The sequence below is a fragment of the Thermothelomyces heterothallicus genome, assembly GCF_042370625.1.
Source record: "Thermothelomyces heterothallicus CBS 202.75 unplaced genomic scaffold P884_scaffold_24, whole genome shotgun sequence".
NCBI classification, from domain to species: Eukaryota; Fungi; Ascomycota; class Sordariomycetes; order Sordariales; family Chaetomiaceae; genus Thermothelomyces; species Thermothelomyces heterothallicus.
The window spans coordinates 363841-386177 of record NW_027192585.1 but is presented as its reverse complement, the minus strand read 5'-3'; the positions used below and the strand labels follow the sequence as shown (position 1 = coordinate 386177).

Here is a 22337-nt window from a genome sequence, read left to right as displayed (position 1 = left end):
TCATCAATATCATCACCTCGAGCTATTAGAAACAAAAGCACTGACGCGACCTCTCTCGGATATCTCCCCATGCTGCCTAGCGAATAGCTCCGTGGCGTCCTGAGCACCCACAGTTATCGCGAATGAGCACAAAGACGTTCCAACCCCGTAGCTATTGCCATCTAGTCAAATGTGACGTGTCATCTTGCCGGAACTTCACGCTGTAGCAGGGTATCACTTTACCACACAATGAGCACAACAAGTCAAAGCCGGTAGGGGCAAGCGACAAAGGTCCCGGGGGACACAGAGCCTCGATTCGTGACGGAACCGAAACCGCTACCCCGGTGTCTATTCTACTCGAGAATGTTTTGGGTTACCGTTTTTGTCTGTATTGTCTCAGTGAAACCACTACGAGCCTGCGAATTAAACAATGGGTTTGAGGCGTGGGAGATTCAATATCTTCATGATATAACCCCCCTCGATGGATGGGGCTTGGGAAAAAATAAGGACGACTAACCATCGATTTCCATCCCAACCAGCATCCTTCCTTGTACATTAGGTAGGCTTAATTAGCCCAACTATTGTAAGAGACTCAATCTTTCACTTCCGATATGGAAAAGTTCATCTCAGAGTCCTTGCTAAGCTCGACCACCAGGTTCATGGATGTCCTTCGACGCGTGTGTTCCAGGCTCGTTGACCGGCTGGATCGTCACATACACGAAGGTGAGATGCGCTGGGAGCGAGAATACGCCGTGTGTACGATAAGCACTGACTGCTCTCGTTACACTCCCCGGCACGTCAAAGCTGGCCTAGATCAGCAGAATCTCGAGATTCGCGCCCACTTTGCCAACGACGACGTCGACCCTCGGTCAACTGATGATGCGACTGGACTTCTTGTCGGCGAGACGGCAAGCATCTGCTCCAACAGCGAATCTGTGGTCCGTTTCGTTACCCTCCAAAGAAGCCTTGTTGGCGCATATTAGTCATGTTAACTATTTCTCTAATTATCTCTGCTGATTAGTACTCCTGTAGCAATTTGAATCGTCTCCAGGGGACTAGTCGATATCGAATTCCCGCCAGAAGTGTCAGGGAACAGGTGCGGGCCGCGCCATCTCCCGGCGACCCACGCGATGCGCAATACCCAAAGCATCACAGCGGCTATGAACATTGGGAACATATCTACAAATTAAGGTCCAAGCCGCCGTGGGTCGAGTTTCCCATCCTCACTCACCGCAACGGACGCGTCTGGACCCAGGGGCACCCCCCAGGGCCCGTGAGGGCCGTCTACAACGATGCAGACCGCTCGAAATTTGATGTGGTCTATCACGACCGCAGCGCGGCTCGCCGAGGAGTTGCCAACGGTTTTACCAAAGCCATCTACCGGCCGGGGAGGCAGCCCCTGAATAGTCCCAACCGGGAGAGGACCAACGTACCGGACACCAGTTACCATTGTACTCATGTCCTGTCAGGCCTACGTGGGACACCGGAGGTGTGCAGTCTTTCCTCAGGGACTGAATCAAGGACAGTGTGTTGTTAAGCTAGAATGTTGCGGTTTCCGTCTTTTAGAAAGAGTGTGGTGACTCTGGCGAGCCCGACAGCGGTGCTAGTAGTTAGTGTGGTATCCTGAAGAATATAATTAGATCTTTGGCTTTTACCTGGCCCTTCAATTACAATACTAAACACCCTGATACTATGATATTGCAAGATGGGAACCCCACCGCTTTCATCAAATATGTGCCCTTGAATCATTGCTGCTTTGTACCCCACAGGGTGTGATAACTAGGAACCAACTTGCCTTCCGTTTAATTAGATGCTCGATGGGCTCATCTTTACGCCTAATCCAAGGTAGTAGTTCTTGCGTAATTACTACCTATCATTGGTTACTCATTGGGGGGTGAAAAGAGCTTCGAATGCATTATCTATGCCACACAGACCGGTTTAATAGGCAAGCTTTTCTGCTCAAAGATCAGCTGCTCGTTGTAAGGTGCGACTAAGTGGATGATGCTCTAGCATGCTCCGACTTGATGCTCAAACAAACCACTCCATACTGCAATGGTCAACTTCTTACCGGATGCATATATCGACAAGCATATACTTCGTTTTGAGAGCAGAATGTGTTACTTCCAAGGTATATCTTGAGATCGTTTGATGGGAAAGATCGCAGGGACAGAGTCAACGAGATCATTCGCTGACCATTTGAGAAGGATAAACTTGTGTCTTGTGGGGCGTGCCTGCAGTAACCTGTGCGTGCAGTGGCCCAAGCTCCCTCGTCCGCGTCTCGACCGGGCGAGTGACGGCGAATTTTGCGAACGCGAGAAGCTTGGAATTGACTGACGATTTCAACGATCGACAAAATCTACGCGGATAATATCCATTCAAAACCTACGACTGTCGCTCCTCAATCAACCACCAATCGATACTTAATTGAGGACTGATGTAGAATACGCCCTGAGGCTGCGACTGCTCTCTCGACCTTCTCCCGCAACCCCCCCGCGATTTGCGGCCATGCAGCCCGTCCCTAGAACGAGGCGCACGCCGCAAAACACACAACACACGTATGCATTGCCGTCTTTAACAAATCACGTACATCGTTGACTAATCATATACTCCTTCTTCCGGGCCTGCAGATACTCGCTCGGCCGACGGATACACGATGTAAAGACATACCCCGTCCAGTCGCCCCAGGGCGCGACCATCCTCATCTATGGTCACGAGAATGGCATCACCGTAGTTTGGCGCGGTGGTCGGAGACTCAAACCCGCAAAACAGTCGGCCAGCGAAAAGCAGAACGGCCCAAATTCCGAAAACGCGGTCATGGTGATCGACTCCGACGACGAGACGCCGAGCCCAGCAGCCTTCGTCGACAAGCCCGAGTTCCTAGATACTCCGACCACCGATGCTCCCGTTCCCGAAATCACCCAGACCCTCGATCTTGCGCTGGGAACGGCGGTGCTTCACGTCGCGGTTTTGCCCATGGCGGCAACTGCCGCTGAGGATGCCGCCGGGAACGGCGCCAACATACTCAAATCCAAGATCGTCTTCGCAGTAACATGTGCGACCACCGACGTCTACGTGATCACGCTGCCATTGACACCACCTTCACACGAGAGCAAGGCGCGGCCAGAGCTACGGAAGAACCTGTTGGCGGGCAATGCAGGCACGGGGGTATGGGGAGAGACGCTTACTCTGCTGACGGGGCCGACCCGCCCGTGCGGAGGGCTCGCCATCACATTGGTGAAGCACAAGCCGGGTTCTCGGAGTAGGTCGACGGAACGCCCAGCAGGACAAGCCGCCCCGGCTACTCGGGTGATCGTTGCGGCACATTCGCGGGAAGCAAGCGGCATCCTACGCCTCTGGGACGTGGCTCTGGACGCGAAGCCTGGCACTGTCAACCGGGTCGAGCCATTCCAGACTGAATACCTGCCGTCGCCGCTGAGCAGCATCACCTTCAACCCGACCCACACCACACAGCTTCTCACTGTTACTTCCTCGCAAGCGGCTCGCATCTACGACTATGCTACGGCCGCACTTCCTTCCGATGATGCCTCCGAAGGGCCCTTCCCGACCCAGGGCTCCTGGTTGTTGTCGCTCTATGCTCCCTTTGCCAGGGGCCCTTCGATGTCGACTACACGGAAACCGATTGTGGGTGCCGACTGGATCGCCCACGGTCGCGCCATTCTCGTGCTCCTTGCCGACGGCCAATGGGGCATCTGGGACATCGATGGTGCTAGCCCTTCAGCGGGCGGCACCGGCACTGGCAGTCTCTTCAGCAAGGCCAGTGCTGGGCTTCGCGGCTCAGCAATCACGAATTTCTCGGTCTCTGGCCACCTCGAGGGAACCAGCCCTCTCCGAAATCCGGGAACTCAAAAGTCCTCCACCGCTCCGGGAGCAACCGGCGACTTCGTCCCAATGACGCCCCACGCGAGACGCGACGCCATCACGTCTGCCACTGCCGGCGGGCCAGAAAAGTTAGCAACCGTGCGCGGCGGCATCACCGTTGCCCAACTCGCGCCCCAAGGGACCGGACCCGGCGAGGAGAGCGCCGTCCTCTGGCTTGGAGGCACAGACCCCGTCGTCTCCGTCATCCCCGTAATCTCACGCTTCTGGGACTCACAACTCCGGCGCGCCGCCGGGGGTGGCGTCAACCTCTGGAGCGGCGCCCAGCCCACCCGCATGCTCCGCCTCGCGGACCTCGGCGCCGGGCTTCTCGGGGAGCGGTGTACCGGCGTGGCCGCCATTCCCAAACCCGGCCAGGCGGCCACCACGAACGGATCGTCGGCGGCAAAAGACGGCAACAGTAACCGCGCCGAGGGCCTACCCATCGAGGTTCTCGTCCAAGGCGAAAGCCGCCTGGTGGTCGTGCACGAGAGCGAAGATGCGAGCTCGCTGACCAGCCGCCTTCTCGGCGCTCGCAGGAAGCCGCGGGCCGACCTCGGCCCGACCAGGGCTATCCTTGCTTACCCTCGTCCGGATCAGCCGGCCAGCAGCAACGACGTCTCGTTCAACCTCAGCATTGCCCAACCACGATCTAGAAAGACGGGCAGGCTGTTCCAGACACGCCCGCGTCCTTCCTCCGCCAAGGGATCGTTTGATCAGTCCGCGGACGTGCTGCCGTCGACCGAGGTTCCCGACGAGACTCAGTCGGCGCCCTCGAGCCAGCAGGGCATGATGTTTGTCAACGATCTCAGCTTTGCTGCTGACCAGCCGGACGACGAACTCGAGGTGGAGGGCCGGGATATCGAGCAGGAACTGCTGGACATTATGGAGATTGACCGCGAGCTGGTGCAGATGGACCGTGAGCGGGAGAGAGGCACCAAGAGGGTCTTCTTCGAGGAGGACTGAAGACTCCGATTGTGGAAGACTGGAGAAGAATGCTGAGTCGAGTTCGAAGCAATCTCGTACTCTCGTCACGGGAGCAGGAACAGGAGCCAGGGCCAGGAGCAGGCCACTTCGAACCGGGCCCGTCCCGCGCGGTCGACCACCAAGGAACCTATGACGCTGTAGGATACCCAACGGGCTACTAATGTTATCTAGCACGATCACGGAGAACGGGAAATGAACTATGTCTGTTTGTGTGTCAGCAGGGGCGCGGCCTCTTACGGTATACCCGGAAGGCTTGTTCACCCGGCATCTTTTCTTCTGTCCCTCCCCCCCCCCCCCCCCCCCCCCACCCTTCCCATTGAGCATTCCGCACGGCGTGGTGGAGCACAAGGCGAGATCCATCCTTGATCCAGCTCTGTATTCCGAGCGGTAGAGCAAACATGGGACCTCAAACTCGGCTGCTGCTGAACGCAGCGAATCGAGTCCGCCGGCGTCGCTTGAGCAGCTGCAGCGGCAGTTCGTTATCGCATTTTTGACCAAATGTTCTGCCCCGGCCTCGGCCTGTCCGCGCTTCCGTCCTTAGATGGAGGAGGAAGCGGGACGGGGAGCTCACGAGGCCGGGGGGTCGTGACGTCGGTACAATGCATTATTACATTTCGCCTCGCCACTTTCTCCGTCCCCTCCCCCATTTTCCTAGTGCTCGCCGATGACCGAAGACGACTCGTGTACCACACATTGCTTTGTGATCCGGACGTCGTTCATATCTCAAGTCCTGTTCGATCCAGACTCGAGCAGCAAAATTCCGCGAGGACCTATTACTTATCTCGACACCTAACGGCACCCCACCAACGTCTTTTCCTGGCCATCGAACCCTCCAAGCCATGGGCAAAAACATAAAGAGAGAAGAAGCAGACAAGAAATCAAACCAACCACCTTTCATCATGGAAACTCTCTCTTCTTCTTCTTCTTCCTAAGACAGCTTCTCCTTAACCTCCCCCTTCACCTCCCGCGCCTTCCCTTCCACTTCCTCCTTGACCTCGCGCGCCTTGCCCTTGGCCTCGCCGGCGAGCTCGCTCGCCTTGCCCTTAGCCTGGCCCGCCGCCTCGCTCGCCTTGCCCGCCACCTCGCCGCGCAGTTCCGCCGCCTTGCCCGTGACCTTGCCCTGCTTGACGTCGGACGCGGCTTCTTTCATCTTGTTGGCGTATTCCGCTGTGAGGGGGGAAAGGAGTCGGTCAGTTCTCTCTTATCTCTCTTTGCTTTTTTGTGCTTTGTGCCGGGGAGAGGAGACGTAGTGGAATGGCGGTTCAAAAAAAAAAAAAACGCGGGGGGGGGGGGAGGTCACGTACTGCTAATGTTGATGCCGTCTACCAACTTATCGGAGACCTTGCGGTCCACAGTCTTGAGGGTCTCCTTGGCCGCCTCGACGGTTGATTTTTGATGACGGGCCGTGGTGGTGAAGGCGGCGCGGGAGAGGGTAGTTGTGGAAGAGGAGGAGGAGGTGGTGGTGGTGGTAGTTACCACGCGCCGGGCCACGGCTGCTGTCCTTTGTGTGAGGCCGGACATTGTGATTTCTAGATGTGAGATGTTCCTTTGACGGTATAACTGATGGTAAGAAAAACTCGGAACTTTTTGAGGACAGGAATGGACGGGAATAGGATTTCCGTTGTTATTGAAGCTCTAATGAACTATCAGAAAAACCTCGAAAAAATGTTGTACTAAAGTTTGGCCGGCGAACTTATAAGGGGTCCTCTTGGTGGTGGTGGTGATGTCATAGTTGATGATGGCACGGTGATCTTTTTGGCAAACTCGGAGCAGCCACCGAGAGCAGGCGCGTGGCGGGTTAACCAATGACGATTGCTTGTGGGGGAGTCTCGCAGAAAGGAAAGAGCTGCAACCGAAACCGGATTATAGCTATAACTCATCTTGACTGATGCATATGTTATATACTCCGGATACCATTTGAGAATTGGAAAGCTCTACCCCTTACTTGGAGGTGTCAAGTGTAGTCGTGAACTACGGAGCCCCAGTCTGAGCTTCCGCGAGTGACTGGCTACAGCGCTGAGATTTCTGGACGAGGATTGCTTCAATGACTGAGCTTGGTAACATCTGGTATCGTCTAAACGCGAAGGTGTGCGAGAACGTAGGGAGGCCGGGAGAATAGACCTAACATAACATGGCGCCTGACTTCACAGGCTGGCCTCTTTCTCGCTGGAGGAGATGTAACCAGCGAAGCAGGGTATGCTGCCCAGGCTGCTTCGAGAACTAGTGTCGATATTTTACATCACTGGATGTCGAACGACTGCGGTGATACGCATGCCGTCGGTTTTCTCCCACGATCCACTCACGCCGACAGGTTTTTCTCCATCTTCGCGACCCAATTAACTAATCCGCCCATGCCGACCATCACCTCCCCTTGAAGACGGGCTTCCTCTTTTCCGCAAACGCCCGCAGCGCCTCGTCCCGATCCTCCGTCCGGACCACCCGCTCGTACATCTGATTCTCGACCGCCTCTCTCGGCTCCTCGACGGCGCGGATCGCGGCGCGGATCGCGATCGGCCCGCCCTCGCAGATCTCGGTGGCCAGCCGGACCGCCTCGCTCAGCGCGGCGCGGCGCGCCACGTCCAGCACCGCCTTCTCGCGCGCGCTGTCCTCCATGGCGTCCCACTCCTTGGCCTGCTCCTCGCTCTCGGGGGCCACCTCGACCAGGCGGTCCGCCAGCCCCAGAAAGTACGCCTCGGGCGCCGACACGCGCCGGCCCGTCAGGATGAGGTCGCGGGCCCGCGGGATGCCGATCAGGGCCGGCAGGCGGTAGGTGCCGCCGGCGCCGGGGATGATGCCCAGGCGGGTCTCGGGCAGGCCGACGACGGCGTTGGAGGTGAGCACGCGGAAGTGGGTGGCCAGGGCCAGCTCGAGGCCGCCGCCGAGGGCGAGGGAGGAGATGGCGGAGATGGTGGGGATGGGCAGGGCGGAGAGGGAGGTGAGGGTCGTGCGGAGGTTGAGGAGAAACGCGGCGGTTCTAGATTCGGGAGGGGGAGAGAAGAAGAAAAGAAGAGGGAGAGAGATGTCAGCTGAGCGGAGCGGAGGAGAAAGAGAGAGGGGAGTTTAGTCGTAAAAGACATGCTTTCCGGAAAGGACAGGGGCGTCGACTTGGCTTGATGGCTCGACTTACTCCTCCTGGGTGAAGGATTTGCGCTCTTTCAGGTCTGCGCCGGCACAGAAGGATGTGTCAACCGCTGAGGCGAGAATCAGGGCTCTTGTTGGGCCCTTTTGGTCATCGCCCGCAACGCCGCCGAAGCGCTTGTTCCACGACGGGGTCGGAAGTTCCTCCCCCGTCGCGGCGTCGTACTGTTCGTGTACAGCGTCGATCTCGTCGCGAAGAGAGGATAGGAGCGCTCGCGATATGGCATTGCGCGCCGCAGGCCGGTTGAGCTCGAGGATGCGAATGTGACCCGAGTTGGGCGCGGGAAGGTTCGTGACGCGGATGAGGGGTCCGGTGTTGGCCTCGGTCGAGTATCGCGCGTGCCGTGCAACCGATCGCCCGATTCGCAGGGCCGCGGACGCATTGAGCGTCAGGGTGAATCTCGGAGGCATGTTTGAGGAGTGTCTGATTAATACGCTGAGCACCTCGATTTGTTACTAGGAACAGAGGTGAGTTCGGTCAAAGAGATGTCTTGCTCTCGTTGCTCGTTTGCTGCTGCGGGATGACGTCCAAGCCGGACTCGGTTAACGTCGGCAGCATCCAACCAAAGCCGGCTAAAGGTTGCCTGCTGAGCAGGTACGGAGGAACCTTGGTACATTCGACAATGGCAACCCTAACCCAGACCATGAGCACGTTGCGTGGCGCGCTCGGCACACTACCCCCAAAGCAGCAGCTCGTTTCACCACCCACCCGACCCCGTCATCTGTTCGAAACGATGAAACGGAGGACGAAGCAGAGAGCCGAAGCCGAGAAGAAGGTGGCAAGACTTGATGGCGTTCCTCCGGCGTTCCTCCTGCTTCTGCCATGACAACACAGCCCCTCGGTTGCCTCGCAGCCCCCAAACAACAGTCACACGCGTCACACGCTGCAACTTTTGAGAAGAGCGACAGCAACACGGTTGGAGGGAGCCGAGCACCAAGATCTGCGCTTGCTTCCCCCATTTCGCCCGACTTCCATTTACGGAAACGAACCGAATCTGCCATCGGCTTGTTTCAATTTGGGACTTTTGGGGCGCCAAAAAGCGGGAAGGGACGGCGACAATCCGGCTATATTGACCTGGTCTGCTGACTTCCGCGGATCAGCGACCACCGCCCAAGGCTGGGCGGCGTGCGGGGGAACGAGGGTCGTCGGGACACCACCTTGTCAGGTACTACACTACAAGTGAAATGAGAGGGGGACAACAGCGAGTGAATTTGTCGTTGTAGAATTCCCGTCCATGACCTAGGTAATTCGTAATCCGTAGTTCCCAAACCATCCCCCCTTTACCAAACCGTTGCTGCCACAGATAGATAGAAGCGAATACAAAAACGAGCGGACTCACGTAGGCACTGGGAGTCATGCAAGTTCCGCCTCGGCCTGCCTACCCTCTCAAGAAGCTCGATCGCTCGCCTAATGGACCGCTTGTTGAAAGCACCGACAAGGTCGTCACGGCTGACGGGCCGCATGCGAGGGAGTGTCATCACAATACACCCATGGAGACCGAAACGACGCCTTAAAGTAGATTCTGTCCCCATTGAATACTGCAAGTCGATCGTTCCGAAAGAAAAAGGCTGCGAGGCCGGGCGGACGGCGTAGAGAACGGCGCCAGGGGCCCGGGTACTGGTCTAAATAGTGTAGCGAAGGAGAGAGGGAGAGGCTGCGCAGGCACACCGAGGGTCCGGCCGCCCCGTCAACGCAACGGTGGCGTACCCCGGACATGCTCGCGCTGGCCGTACAAACAAAAAAAGAGAAGACGCCCCAGGTAGGTCCCGTTCGTGTGATAGTTGTGAGCTCGATCCGCCACCAAGTGTGCGAGAAGACTCGGAGAATACCCTCTCCCCCACCCTTACCACCCTTCCCCAAAACGCCGTTTATGCTGCTACTGTCAAAAGTAAAATTCAGGGCGAGTTCGTTTGTCGTCATCACTGGAGCGGTGCAATCATGCATTGGTGACCTGGGCCAGTCAGCACATCTTGCCGTCCCAAAAACAGCATGCAGGTTGAGACCTACGCGAAGGATCCTCCTGGAATAGTCTTGATTGTCGGCGATGCTGCCGTCGCTCATCCTCCGCGCTGCCAGGATCGGGTCCAGGCGGGAATCTGACATTGACGTGCCCCCGCTGCTGCGGGGTGTCTTGCCGATGAAAGCGCTGACTGCCGCGTTGCGACGGTGCTCTTCCTCGATCTCCTTGTTCCGCTTACGGCGCATGTACAGGAAGCCGCCGCCAATGAGGGCTGCGATAACGACGACCCCCACAACAACCCCAGCAGCAACACCGGCGACATTGGTGCCCCCGCCTTTGTCCTCGTCAGCGTCGGAACTGCTTGTGGGCGACGCCGTGACGATCAGTGTCTTCTCCGGTTCTGACGTGTGTGTTGGCGTCGCGGTGGACGACGAGGAACTGGACGACTTCTGCTCCTCCATATACTTCACGGCGAGGTTGACGCCGGTGTTGTAAATAGTCCAATAATTAATGCCGCCGCCTAACCGGTTTGTTAACTCTCCCAACGCTTTTGACAGTCCAAAACATGTTGTACTCACAAGCATGTTGGCCGAAGCCGGTGCAGCCGACATCGCAGTTGTCGTCGTCCACCAGGTCTGATTTGGGCGGGTAAACATATCCGCACCAGCACTGGTTTCCGCCCGACGACCCGGCCGCGGTATAACCCTTTGACGCGCAGACATCCTTGCCACACTTGTCGATGCTGTTGAATTCTGGCGTGTCCACCATCGTCATGTTGCCCGCCGACTTGAAGCAGCCTTGCACTGTGGGTGCGCCCAGCGTAGGCGGTTCGATCGGTTGTTCCTTCCCCTTCACATAGCGGTTGACGATATTGTTGCGCTTCCAATGCCTGAACGACAGCGGGTTGTCCGGCAGCGCGTCGGCAAGAGCGACGAGCGCTGCGGCAAAAACCATCGACTTCATCGTGGGATCGGGTGTCGCTACCGTATCAGGCCTTTTTAACGCAATCTAGTGTGTACTGGAGCCGGACGGACGCGATGCTTCTCGTATCTCGGTGCGGCTTCTTCGGGACCTCCCAATCGACAAGAGGCAAAATGTCTCGGCTGTCGTCGACCAGCGGCTCACAGCTTCCTTCCAAATGCCACCTTGTCCCGAATTCGACAAAATGAATGTATGGGTTCAACACCCCGGAAGAATGAAACTCAGACTTTCGATGGATGAACGAGTGTAGCGGGGTGGGTTTCGTTGTAATTTTGCCGGTATCTGTTTTGTGTTTCCTTCTCAGCGGCCTGGCGCTACTGCTGAGACGACATTTCCCGGCTTCCGCAGCGTGCTGAAGTGCAGCGATGCGAGATGGAAGTTGACGAGATACCTATCCCCTTGGGGTTGAGAGAGGTGGAGTGAGGACGTACACGATGGCTCAAAGGAGTGACTTGAAGGGAATGACAGTGATTTTGTTTGCAAGGACGAAATCGGGTGAGGAGGGAGACGCAAAGGCCCTCGTGCCACGAGCCACAGGGGAAGCGAGCGAAATTGCACTGGGTCCCTCGGGTCGACACCAGGGCGGTTCCTGCACAAGGACCCCTGGCTCTTCCCACCATTCCTTGTCATCACAAATCAAGGCACCGCCGGTCCATCCCCTGGCGCCAATCCGTATTCGGACTAGTCCGGGGGCCCCATAGCAGCAGGTACGGCCAATCATGCACTGTGTCGTTTACAAGAAATGACTGGCAGCTGGCGATTGGGTCAAGAGAACGCGCCATCCCGATCCAATTTCGGGGGACTTGTCGATCGTTGAGAGGGAAGTCGGAGCCACTGCAGGTGCTGCGCGGCACCGCGGACCAGTTCCTGTTAAGACTCCGGTCGATAAATAGCGTGCATTGCACACACAGTATTAAAGTCTATCATGTACCCGTACGGCGCTTTTCAAATGATATTTTCGCTGTGCACAGTATTCTGGACACGGTAATGATCTAACTAGTTTTGAGCCGGTCGTGTTACACGCCATCTTGTTGGTACTATAGGTGCACTATTTCGTACACAAATGGTTATGTGAATCCTTTAACGTGATAACAGTCAGTTACCCGGCTTATTCAGGTCATCAGCCGGATAAAATCACGCCCCTTGCCGTTTCCTCGATTGGAAGAAGGTGTGCGTGAGTGGGAGGCCAGACCTCGAAGCTCCACCAGAGTTCTGGCCTCGGTTGCTTGTCACTCTTTGCACTGTCGACCAGGGTGGGACGATTTGAAACAAAAAACATGGGGCCGAGAGAGCGAAAAAGGGATGGGGAGGGGGAGGGGGTAACCTTTTTGTGTTCCGTCTTACGGAGTACGGATTACATGTTTGTCTTTTCTGGCTTTTCTGGCATCTACTGTAGTTCTCGGGTAGGCGCTATCAAGGCAGAAAGGTTCCGGCGAATCTTGATCGGGTCAAACGGAGTACGAGTCAACCTCTCCTCCATAAATCGATTTTTTGACTTCGTCGTGACTATTCTTGGTTTGTCCTTTGCCGCTGAAATCGACCAAGTTTGGAGCGGAATGAACGCGCGCCGACTGAACACGAAGCACTGCTCCGGACATTCCGCAGGACAGCTGGGTTTTCAAACCTGCACGGCGGGGTGGCTGCAAAGCCATTTCCCGCGCTGCATATTCCCGCGCTGCACAGCCTCGATATTCAGAGCACAACGGAAGGATCCGTTTATGATTGGATCTGTCCAAACTTAGCGATGCTACCGAATTCGAACACAGTCGTTTGCTGTTATGGGAACTGGTGTGATGCGAACTTGATTATCCACAGGTTTTTTTTTTTTTTTTGTCTTACTCGCATTTGATCCAGTTTTCCCTCCGACATCAAGACCGTATAACACTGTAATCAGCGCTCACCGAGACACGTGGTTTAACACACCAATGGACGGCAACCATCGTGTATGACTCTGCAGAGGACAACTCGACTACCTAGTTCAATCAATCTGCTCACAGAGTAGTGCCAAGCTAGCATTGTCAGGTACCCGAGTTCGCCGCCTCTCGCGGCCAAACACAATCCTCCTGCAGGGTACTCCGGAACGAAGTAACTACCTCCTTACTCCACAGCATGAACTTTTAACTCCCCTCATTCCTTACTGTATACCTCCGACTCCTCGCACTCCATCCGGTGCTTCGCCCAATCCCTCTTCTGGCACTGAGCAGAACAATACAGCACCTCCAAGCACCGCAAGCATTTCTTCAACTTGACCCCTTCCTCGGTTTCCGCCTTCCCACAATTCCGGCACCGCTTGACCGCAAGCTTCCTCCCCGTCATCTCCTCCGCCACCTCCTTGGCCAAGCCCGGCTCGATCAGCTCCTCCACCAGGGCCGACGCGTACAGCGGGCTGATGGCAACCCGCGTAGCATACTTGGCCGCCGTCTCCCACTCTGGCAGCGAGACGAACGTCTCGGGCAACTTGCCCTGCCCGCACTTGCACAGCACCTGGTCCCCGTCCGCCAGACTGACCGGCACCCTCCCTTTCTCGTAGTACTCGCACCCGGCCTCCGCGTCATGGCTCCACGTCCGACACCTCTCCGCCAGCGCCGGCAGGGCCCTCTTCCACAACGCCAGCTCCTCCTCCCCCACCGTTAGCGTGCAGCACTCCAGCGTTCTCAGCAGGATCAGGAACTCGGCCAGCTCGCCGGACGCGATCAGCTTCTTCGTGAACGGGAGTACCGCCGCGTCCAGCACCACGCCGCCGTGCGCGCCGTCCAGCCGGATCGCGCTGACGAAGAGCAGCATGTGGATCCCCTCGCTGCCGCGGGTCAGCGCGAAGAGACCCGTCTCGCCGCCCTGGAGGCCCGAGGACAGCATGAAGATGGTGAAGAGGGACTCCTTGAAGTCGAGGCGCGCCGACGAGACCGCCTTTCTCGACGGGGCCGAAGCCTGCGCCTCGCGCAGGCGGCGCTCGCGGGTGGAGAACATGAGGGACGTGAGGGTCGTCATGAAGCGGATGCGGCCCTTGTCGGACAAGGAGAGGATCGGGAGAGCATCGAGGTTGATATGGGGGATGTTGACCGTGGAGGGAGGCTGCTGCGGGCTCGGGTTGTTGGTGGCGTGTAGAAGGTAGGTTTCGAGAATTGCCGGGTGGGCGTAAGGTACCGCCAACGGCGCGGTGATCTCGATGTAGCCCGACTTGCGCGCAATCCGGCTTTTGCTCCCATCTTGGAGCACGGGGGCCGGGAACGTCAGGGGAATCCTGAGAAGGTCCCTTTTCGGGGGAACGAAGATGACATCGATCGTAAAGGGAGAAACCTGCTTGAGTCTGAGAGGTATCTTGTCGGACAGCATCTGCCGGGCGTCGGCCGAGGTGATGTTGAGCCGGCCCGTGATGGAGACGATGTCGCCTGAAGGGCCGAAATCCGCCGTCAGGCTGGTTTCCGGGGGCGATGTGTCCTGCGCCGAACCTGTGGAATCCCTTATGCTGCGCAGCATGCCCTCTGTGATACCGCGCCCGACCTTGCCCGGCTGATATTTTGTGATAAAGACGTGTTCCTCATCATGTAAGGGCGCCTCGTGAGCCCAACCAGAGAGTTCAGTGTCATTCCCAAGAATTGTGCGGTCATAAGCCAGACGTAGGGAGCTGAAGCATATCGTTGCGGCGCGATAACTTGCTCTCACGTACTCGGTAGGGACATGGTACGAAACCACCATGGGTGATGTCCCGTTCCAGCCGGCTTCATCTTCCTGCACGGAGATGGTGAAATCATCCTGGTCAGGCGAACCTCGTTTCTCCACCGTGCCAAACGAAAAATGAGTTTCATGATAGAGGCTGTCTTCGTCAGTTGTCGGAGAAGCATCAGGTGTATGGAAGCGTAAGCGGCCGATCATCTCAATAGGTGAGCCTCGCCCTGGCCCAGGTTGGGCCGGAAACCGTATCAGACGCTTCCAGAGCTCTGGAGGCACGACCATGGTTATCGCAAGGGTGTCAGGGATGGTAGACCACTTTCTGAAAGCTGGCAGTGTTGTGCTCTCGGCTTCTGCTATAGCAAAGCCGCTAGAAAGCTGGTAGTTCAAGGCGGGCGAGTGCATTGTGAGGGCACCCAACAGTCGTAGTGCGGTGTCTTTCGTGCTGGCATCGTTCTTGATACGCAGCAGAAAGTTGTCCCACACCTGCGCCGAGTCGACACCCGCCCTGTCGCAAATGGAATGCATCAAAGCGGCGATGGCTATTGGTTCGTGGGGTAAGACAGGTATGTCCTCGGGAACTGGTATCTTCGAGAGCGTGGTGCTGTAGACACCGAAGAGCAGGTTCACCAAGTCGAGAACCTCGGCATGGAGTGACGGAAACGAGGGACATCCAACCATGTGCTTGCTCTGCCTCCATGCAATCCTGGACCACAAGACTGCATCTTCGGTTTCTGGCATTTCTTGGTCTCCAGCCCAAGCTGTAAGGACCTGATCGGCCGTCGACACTGCCTTGGCATTGGTCCAATACTCTGCCGGCACCAGCCCTAATAAGAGGGAAATGGTTGTTGAGTGGCCATGGAGCAACTCCTCAAAGTTGCCCGGGTTGTTCATGTGATGGCGGCAAGCCGTGTAGAGCGTCGAAGAAGCCGTGTCCTTCAGAAGAGGTCCGGCGGAGACCAACAGATCCAGAATACTGACGTGACGGGAGAACGTGGAGGCGTCGACGGCGTCGAACCGCCTAGGCGCGGAGCCGTTGACACCGTACTCGGAGTCAGCTAGTCTCAGCACGTCAAACCCATGCTTCCCACGATAGTGGTGCGCGCAAGTCTCGCCTGTCTTTGAGTTGTATCTAAGAGTGTAGCAGAAGGCAAAACACTCGGACGCAGTAAAGCGAACGATCGTCCTTGGGGCAGCCTCAACAAATGCCTCGGCCCAGTTTCTGAACTGTAGGAATGCCATCTTAAAGAGTCTATGCCGGTCCTGCAAAGAACCCGAATCTTGTTGCGCGAGATAAAGCGGCGACAGCTCGGTAAGGTCGGCTTGAGCTACCGCGAGGTGGAAGCCGAGAAGGGGATTGGTTGGGTACTTGAGCTCGGAGAGTGTCGTAAGGGGCACAGCAAAGACAGGATTTGGGATCTCCTGCGAAGCCGTGCGAGGGTTGCCGGAGACACCGAGTTCCCAGTGTTCTTCAGTGAGAGACACTAAGTCGTTTGCCATCTGCATGGCTAAAGGGGCACAAGACCGCGAGACGCTCTGCCTAGTCGCCTGCCTGACATGACTTTGTTTCGTTTTCGCGTCGCGCAAGCGGTCCCGAAAGAGTGCCCAGCGGTCCCGGTCGGCACCTGGATCTCGCCAACGACCCTGCTGCGCATATTTGGCCCAAATGTCGCGAACGAGCAACAGCGTTTTCTCGTCGCAGAACCGCAGGGTAGTGCCGTATGGACTCGCTTGCCAAGTTTGTAGACTCTGCGAGAGCTCATACAGCTTCTTGGCCTGGTTCTCAACTAGGAGAACATCGTGATCTTCAAGATACAAGTCGTAGTAGATATGCCAGGTTTGGCGCAAGGAGACAACCTCCTCATTATCGAGAAGGATGGTGAGCAACAGGACATTCCGTGCTGTGTCGTGTTACAAAGGTATTGTTAGTTGCCATCTGAGAAAGGACCCAGAGAGACGCAGCCCTACCGATTACATATTCATCGACGTCGCAAGCAGTGAAGTCAAGCTTGCGTTCAGGAAGGCCGCGCTCAACGAATATGGTGTAGAGGATATTACGGACATCGCCGCAACCAAGGAGGAGGATGTCCGCATCAACTCCCTTGGGCAGATCCTCGGAGAGGCTAACTGCTGGGTCGAAGCTGCCGACGTGGAGCGGAGTGGCCGTCTCGATAAATCGCGGGGTATGCATCTTGGGCTCTTTTTTAATACATCTATGGGGTGAAGATGGCGCCTTGACCACCGGCTGAGGGAATTTGCGGCTGGTGGGGTTGGTTAGGGAGATTTTTTTTTATTCTTCTGAAATGGGTAGTTAAGATAGGTTGTTTGTTTGAATGAATCTGACCTGTGCCGGGTTGCATGACCTTACAGATGCCGAAGGCAAAATAGTCTCACCGTGTGATCGCAGAGATGGCACAGTGTTTTGTACTGTATGCCTATAGCCACCAATGCTTGCTCACCGTGTTCACTACAGATCCGTACAGCAAACACATTATCATTCAGAACAGTAAATGGATATCAGAGACACCACATGATTTTGATTGATTTTTCCAACAAAAACCAAATCCCAGAACATTCCCAGCTCCTGGGTGCCAGTCATCCCGAGCTCATCACAGCCCACCCTTTGACGAAACCCGAAATAGGTAAGCACCTAACAAAATAAACAATTCAAGAAGCCCGGTGTCGCCGCCATCCAGGCACGCGTAGTGGTATTCCCCCCCCCCCCCCCCCCCCCAAAAAAAAGGCCAACACCAACAGAAAATCCCACCCTTTAATTGTAAAATCATACACACCTTCGAAAGGAAAACCTCAAATCAATACAAATGTCCCCTTTTACAGCCTCGCCAGACATGAGGCTCGGGCCATCGTCAAATAATAAGCCATGAGCTGCTCAGAGCGAGTCGCCCCCGGCAAAGAGAAACAACGAAAAACCAACCATCTATACCACCAGGTGACATGGAAAGAATAAAGACATAAAAAAACAAAAGAATGAAGATGTAAAAGCGAAATCATGACAGCCGATCAAGCCGTCCCGAAAAACACATCCTCCCCACTCGTAAACATACTTACTGGATCGAATCCCTCGTCCTCAAACTTCAACCCCTCGAACCCCAGCTTCTCAAACTTCAACCCAGCACCGCCCCCCGCACCGCCGCCGGCCCCGTCCAGCGGTACCAGACCGTCTGCCCCGTGATTGTGGGGATGATGAGGATGGAAGCCCAACAGCATGTCGTGCTGGGCCTCCAGCGCCGCTAGCCCGTGGTGGTAACCGCCGCCCAGGCCGCCGATGCTAATGTCCGAGAGGTCAGCGTCGGCAGCGTTGTCGCGGTTTGCGCTGGTGGTCGTGGCGGCGGTGCTGTTGCTGTTCTTGCTGATGCTGCTGTTGTGGGTCACGTCATCATTGAGTTCGTCGAAGAAGGGGGTGCTGCATGAGGCCAGCAGGGGTGGCGGCGAGCGCGGGGAGGACAGGTCTGGCGGTGTGGTGGTCGCGTGGCTGTAGTGGCTGGAGACGGATTTCGCCGGAGACGGCGGGTTCTGAATGTCGCCGCCTGCTCCGGCCTGGCTTCTCTCGGAAGTCACTGGGTTGGATGGATGGTGGTGGTAAGAAGAAGCGTGAGAGGCGTGGCTGTAGCTGCTCATCGCCGAGGGCGAGAGGGCACGCTGGAAGACTTCGGCCATGGTCGTAGTTGTAGTGGTGATGGAGGCACTGCCGCTGCTAGCGGGCATTGGAGCGGTTGAGACGGCCAAGGTGCTCGGGTTCATAGTGGCAGTCGACATTGGGTTAGATAACGAGGCAATGGAAGAGGATAGGATATCCTGAAACTTTTCATCGTCGAGCAGGCCGTCAAACTCGTTGATGGGGGAATTGGCTCCCGAGATGTCGGAGTAGCCGGATTGACTCGAAGCCGAATTGGCAGATGTCAGCTTATTTTTTCGCCGCGTACGCTCCGCCTTGTCCCGCCGCTCGTCCATGTCCGGCCGAATCTTCTTCGGCCGACCGCGTTTTACGACCTTGCGTACGACGCCGTCAAACGCGCCAATGCACATCCCTCGTTGTCGATGTCGTGTAAGGGCATCGTGGCGAGCAAAACTGTTCCCGCACTCGCAAGGATAGGGCTTGATGCCGGTGTGGATTTTGGCGTGGCGTTTGAGATCGTGCTGGCGGACGAAGCATTTCTTGCACGTCGGGCATTGATATTGCCTGTCGTTCAAGTGTGTTTGTACGTGGCTCTTGATATTTTCCTTGCGACCGAAAATTTTGTTGCAGCCCTCGTAGAGACAACGCCACTTGCCGTCCGACGGGTCCGGCCCTTGGATGTATGCGGCAATGTCCTCAAGTGTGACGCCCGTTTCCGTTCTGGTCTCTTCGATGTTGATGTCTGCGATGCTGGCGGCGCTCGTTATGGAGGCAATAGATTCTGTCCGGCGGTGCGGCGACCCGCGACGAGATGTGCTCCTGCTTACGGATGCTGGTGGTCCAAGCCGCGGGATCGGATTCTGGGCGTCAATACCGAGGGACGGAAAGTCAGGCCTCCCTCCTGCATCGTTGTCGGCATTTTGGCATGGAAACATGGAAGGCGCGTTTGTTTGGCTGGCGGGCATACCGGCAAACTCGCGCTCGATCTTTTTGAACTCGGCGCTTATGTTCCGCATGTTCATGAAGTCGGGGGTGCGGAGTTCCTGAGCCGTCAGCGCCATCGGGATGGAGTTTGTACGCGGCGGTGTTTGCGCCATGGCTTCTGCTTGCTGCCGCAGATCCTGAAAGATGCCAGAATTGCGGTTGTTTTTTGTGGCTCTGATGGGTTTAAGGGTTTCTTCCATCGACTCATCATAGCCTTCTGTAAACCTGTTTGGCGGCTGCAGAGGTGCTGGCTCCTGCTTGAGGGATCCCTCTGTTGGCGTTTGTGGGAAACAATCTATGATCTTTTATTAGCATGGCTCAAGGGGCGTGGTAGACCCGAAATACCCCGTACGTACCGTTTGTCAGCTGGCTGCTCGGGGTGCAGGGCCTTTCAGCAGCCCCGAAATTGCCGCCCATTGCCTCAAGGTTGGCAATTCTGTCCATGACCCCGTTACTGATTCGCCGCGACGAGCGCCGTGAATGCGTGCTCGCGGTCTCCGATTCCGATCCCCAACCCTGATCTGGGCCGCCTGGGCTTGATTCCGGGAAGGTGATGAAACTGGGCGTGGATAGGGCGGTGTCCGAATTGAAGAAGTCAAAATCTGGCGCCGGCTCTATGCCATCACTGCTGAGCCGGCTGACCGAGCGGTCGAAAATACCAGCAGTTGTTGAGTAGGGATTAAATGGAAGCCCCGAAAAGTCGGCAAACTGTGGAGAGTCCGACACTGCGTCGGTAAACCGGCGGCTTTGTGGGGTGACTTGTGGCGAGATCAAGAAATTGTCGCCGGCATCTTGTTCGATAAATGGAGAGCGGTCGATACTCGAACGCGGCGTGCGTTGCGGAGTCCTCGCCGGTTCTGGATCAGTCGCCGTAATGCTTATTGGATTATACTCCTGCGGCACACTGATGTCCGGTGGTGGTGCGGGAGCGAGTCGTTGCCCTCTCGTGTCCAAGCTGAGACCGCGCCGGTGGGAAATAGGGCGGCGATGCTGAGCGTTGGGCAGTGGCGCAATGTTGACCATGTCAAATGCCGACGGCGTTGAGTTTTGTCGCCGGTGTTGGCGTTGGCGTGCATGAAGGCCGCTCATCTTGGGCGGGTTGAGCAGCATTCGATCATGCAGAGTCGAGTCCAGTGAGCTGGGATCTTCTCGTTGATGCCAGGACTGGCGCAATTCGAGGGCGCCAACTGCTATGTGTATAGCTGGAGCGCTTCCCGTGTTAGTCTGCCTTTCCTTCAGCCTTTTCATCCTGGGCTCGGGCATCGCTCACGAAATACAAGCCAGGTGGGCGAGATGCAGCGCCAGGCTCTCGTGTCAACTGGAGGGGGGATTTGAGATGCCCTTCTAAGTACCAAAAAAGGGTCTTTTTGGCTCGGCGGTGCTGGGTTGCGACCGGCTCGCGGGCAGTCCTCCCAGATGCTAGAGGTTGTGTGTTTGGGGTAGGAGAGAGAGGGCTCGAGGCCTCGGCAGTACTAAAAGGTGGTGAGAGTGACTTGCGGTTGAACAGAAAGGTACCAGCGGGTGGTTGTGGCGGAAGTATGGAGAATTGGGGTACTTGTGATCCCAGGATGCTGAAGAACCGCGAACCAACCCTGATCGTTGCAGCCCACTTTTGTTTACCGGCGCTGTCGTAACTGGTTGCTGGGGGCAACACTGCAGACCGACCGATCGCCCGCTAAAAACTATCGGCGCTAGGCACTGAGAGCGGGTCCAGGCCCATGCAAGGTCGCGCAAGACGTCATTCCACAGTGGGTGGCTGAATGTGCCCTTGCCTTCCTTGTTCTTGTCTCATCGGGTACCTTTGGCAGCCTGCCTCGGCTGACGTTTCAATAATCATCAGATCGGCAACCTGGACTCGGAGGTTTTTTTTTGTCATGGTAAATTCTTTTCTCTGCTCTGCCGCGCGGGTCTCTTCGTCCACGCGTTTGTTTCAGCATCCCGGACAATGGCCCCGACTCGAACCAATCGTCAAATCGGCCTCAGCGGTTGCCAGGTCGCCATTCCGGCCAATCAAAAGGAAGTAGAAGCATGACAAAAGAGAAAGGATAACAAAACGGAAACTATGCTATCACGTTTTAATCTGTCGTTTTCCTGTCTAAGAGAGCACAAGAAATTGTTCGGATTTTTGATTCTTGCTCGTGTCCTTGAACGTAGCAACTACAAGCAGGGGAAGGTGCAATGAAGAAGAAGTCTACTTTTCGTCTACGTTCTACCTTACTTGATATTAAGACACACCCACATCGGCGGCAGGTATAGGGTAGGTTACCTAGTATAGCTAGAAAACACGCGATACACTAGCAAGTCGTAGAAAAACCATCCTCCCGTCCAGGCGCCGGTTTCTTGTTCCAATCTTATGTCAGGCTTACCTCGGTAGCGGTAGGAGCTAGGCAGCGTACGTCTCGATTCACGGATGTCGATATCGGGGCCGCTTCGGGGCGATAGTACTCGAGTTCCGATTGGTCATCCTCTGAGGAGGCTACTGACGGTGCTCTTTTCCCTCGTCCGTACTCCAGCTCCGCCATCAACTTCCCTTCTTCGACCTGTAGCTTACTAACCCCTGCTTTCTTTAGCGTCGCCTCCCATTCGAAGTAGGAAGGTGTAATGAGTGGTGCGATGCGGCACCTGTTCTTTCCCCTGTCGGCCAACCTGATCCCGGCTTGCCCTGTAACAAATATTACGGCTAATCATATTGATTTCACCAAGTAGTTTGTGCATCTTGGTCGTTGTCTACAATTCTGATTTTGCGAAGAACAGAAAGTTGTTAATTAGCACTCATTGGGGGAGTCTGAACTGGTGCCCAGGGCAGGCATAGGCACCAAGGTTGGCGGATGTGTTGAGACTGGAACCACGAGAAAGATAAGATGCCACTGGCAGAATTGATAATGTCGTCGGCATTCCTTGTTTTTGGGTTCCAGAAGAAGACTTCTACTTCTGGCTCTGCGAGGAATTAGCTGCTCCATCATCGAAAAGTCGGGTTCAAGGACGTTTTCCCAAGGGCAACAGTGTGATACCCGATGGATAATTACACAGACTATTTAGAACATCAGTCGAGTGTTCCCGGAACGGTGATGGGGCATCTGGAGTTTCTTTGCTGCGGTCTGCCGGCAGTATTCCGCACTGCAACT

At 56.2% G+C, this 22337-nt stretch overlaps 6 protein-coding genes across 6 annotated transcripts; 2 read left to right on the top strand and 4 right to left on the bottom strand.

The window, feature by feature from the left end:
- Positions 1–590: 590 nt before the first annotated feature.
- P884DRAFT_272005 (uncharacterized protein) lies at positions 591–1828 on the top strand (the record flags this gene model as incomplete). Its single annotated transcript, XM_069442487.1, has 6 exons — positions 591–702; positions 793–917; positions 1001–1468; positions 1546–1588; positions 1685–1749; positions 1790–1828. 6 exons carry the CDS (start codon positions 591–593, stop codon positions 1826–1828), a joined length of 852 nt encoding a protein of 283 aa, XP_069295073.1.
- Positions 1829–2309: 481 nt separating this feature from the next.
- P884DRAFT_294093 (uncharacterized protein) lies at positions 2310–5125 on the top strand. The gene is made up of 2 exons (XM_069444254.1): positions 2310–2534; positions 2607–5125. The coding sequence occupies exons 1-2, from the start codon at positions 2485–2487 to the stop codon at positions 4819–4821; spliced, it is 2265 nt and encodes a 754-aa protein (XP_069295072.1). The 5' UTR covers positions 2310–2484; the 3' UTR covers positions 4822–5125.
- A 577-nt stretch (positions 5126–5702) lies between these two features.
- P884DRAFT_229413 (ClpP/crotonase-like domain-containing protein) lies at positions 5703–8590 on the bottom strand. Its single transcript, XM_069439752.1, has 5 exons — positions 7970–8590; positions 7208–7816; positions 6696–6717; positions 6147–6219; positions 5703–6042 (listed from the first exon to the last, which is right to left on the bottom strand). The coding sequence occupies exons 1-5, from the start codon at positions 8389–8391 to the stop codon at positions 5771–5773; spliced, it is 1398 nt and encodes a 465-aa protein (XP_069295071.1). The 5' UTR covers positions 8392–8590; the 3' UTR covers positions 5703–5770.
- A 1125-nt stretch (positions 8591–9715) lies between these two features.
- Positions 9716–11058, bottom strand: P884DRAFT_64522 (uncharacterized protein). The gene is made up of 3 exons (XM_069446001.1): positions 10520–11058; positions 9989–10461; positions 9716–9932 (listed from the first exon to the last, which is right to left on the bottom strand). Exons 1-3 carry the CDS (start codon positions 10902–10904, stop codon positions 9918–9920), a joined length of 873 nt encoding a protein of 290 aa, XP_069295070.1. The 5' UTR covers positions 10905–11058; the 3' UTR covers positions 9716–9917.
- A 1991-nt stretch (positions 11059–13049) lies between these two features.
- Positions 13050–16782, bottom strand: P884DRAFT_207785 (uncharacterized protein; the record flags this gene model as incomplete). Its single annotated transcript, XM_069438819.1, has 2 exons — positions 13050–16492; positions 16560–16782. The coding sequence occupies 2 exons, from the start codon at positions 16780–16782 to the stop codon at positions 13050–13052; spliced, it is 3666 nt and encodes a 1221-aa protein (XP_069295069.1).
- An 830-nt stretch (positions 16783–17612) lies between these two features.
- Positions 17613–20301, bottom strand: P884DRAFT_207563 (uncharacterized protein; the record flags this gene model as incomplete). Its single annotated transcript, XM_069438798.1, has 2 exons — positions 17613–19507; positions 19569–20301. 2 exons carry the CDS (start codon positions 20299–20301, stop codon positions 17613–17615), a joined length of 2628 nt encoding a protein of 875 aa, XP_069295068.1.
- Positions 20302–22337: the final 2036 nt, after the last annotated feature.

Coding starts and splice junctions, on each gene's coding strand:
- P884DRAFT_294093 (XM_069444254.1), top strand. CDS start 2,485: ATGCAGCCCGTCCCTAGAACGAGGCGCACGCCGCAAAACACACAACAC. Junction 2,535..2,606: donor CCGCAAAACACACAACACAC/GTATGCATTGCC, acceptor CCGGGCCTGCAG/ATACTCGCTCGGCCGACGGA.
- P884DRAFT_229413 (XM_069439752.1), bottom strand. CDS start 8,391: ATGCCTCCGAGATTCACCCTGACGCTCAATGCGTCCGCGGCCCTGCGA. Junction 7,817..7,969: donor AAATCCTTCACCCAGGAGGA/GTAAGTCGAGCC, acceptor TCCCGAATCTAG/AACCGCCGCGTTTCTCCTCA. Junction 6,718..7,207: donor AAGCCCGTCTTCAAGGGGAG/GTGATGGTCGGC, acceptor AGTCAAGATGAG/TTATAGCTATAATCCGGTTT.
- P884DRAFT_64522 (XM_069446001.1), bottom strand. CDS start 10,904: ATGAAGTCGATGGTTTTTGCCGCAGCGCTCGTCGCTCTTGCCGACGCG. Junction 10,462..10,519: donor CGGCTTCGGCCAACATGCTT/GTGAGTACAACA, acceptor CAAACCGGTTAG/GCGGCGGCATTAATTATTGG.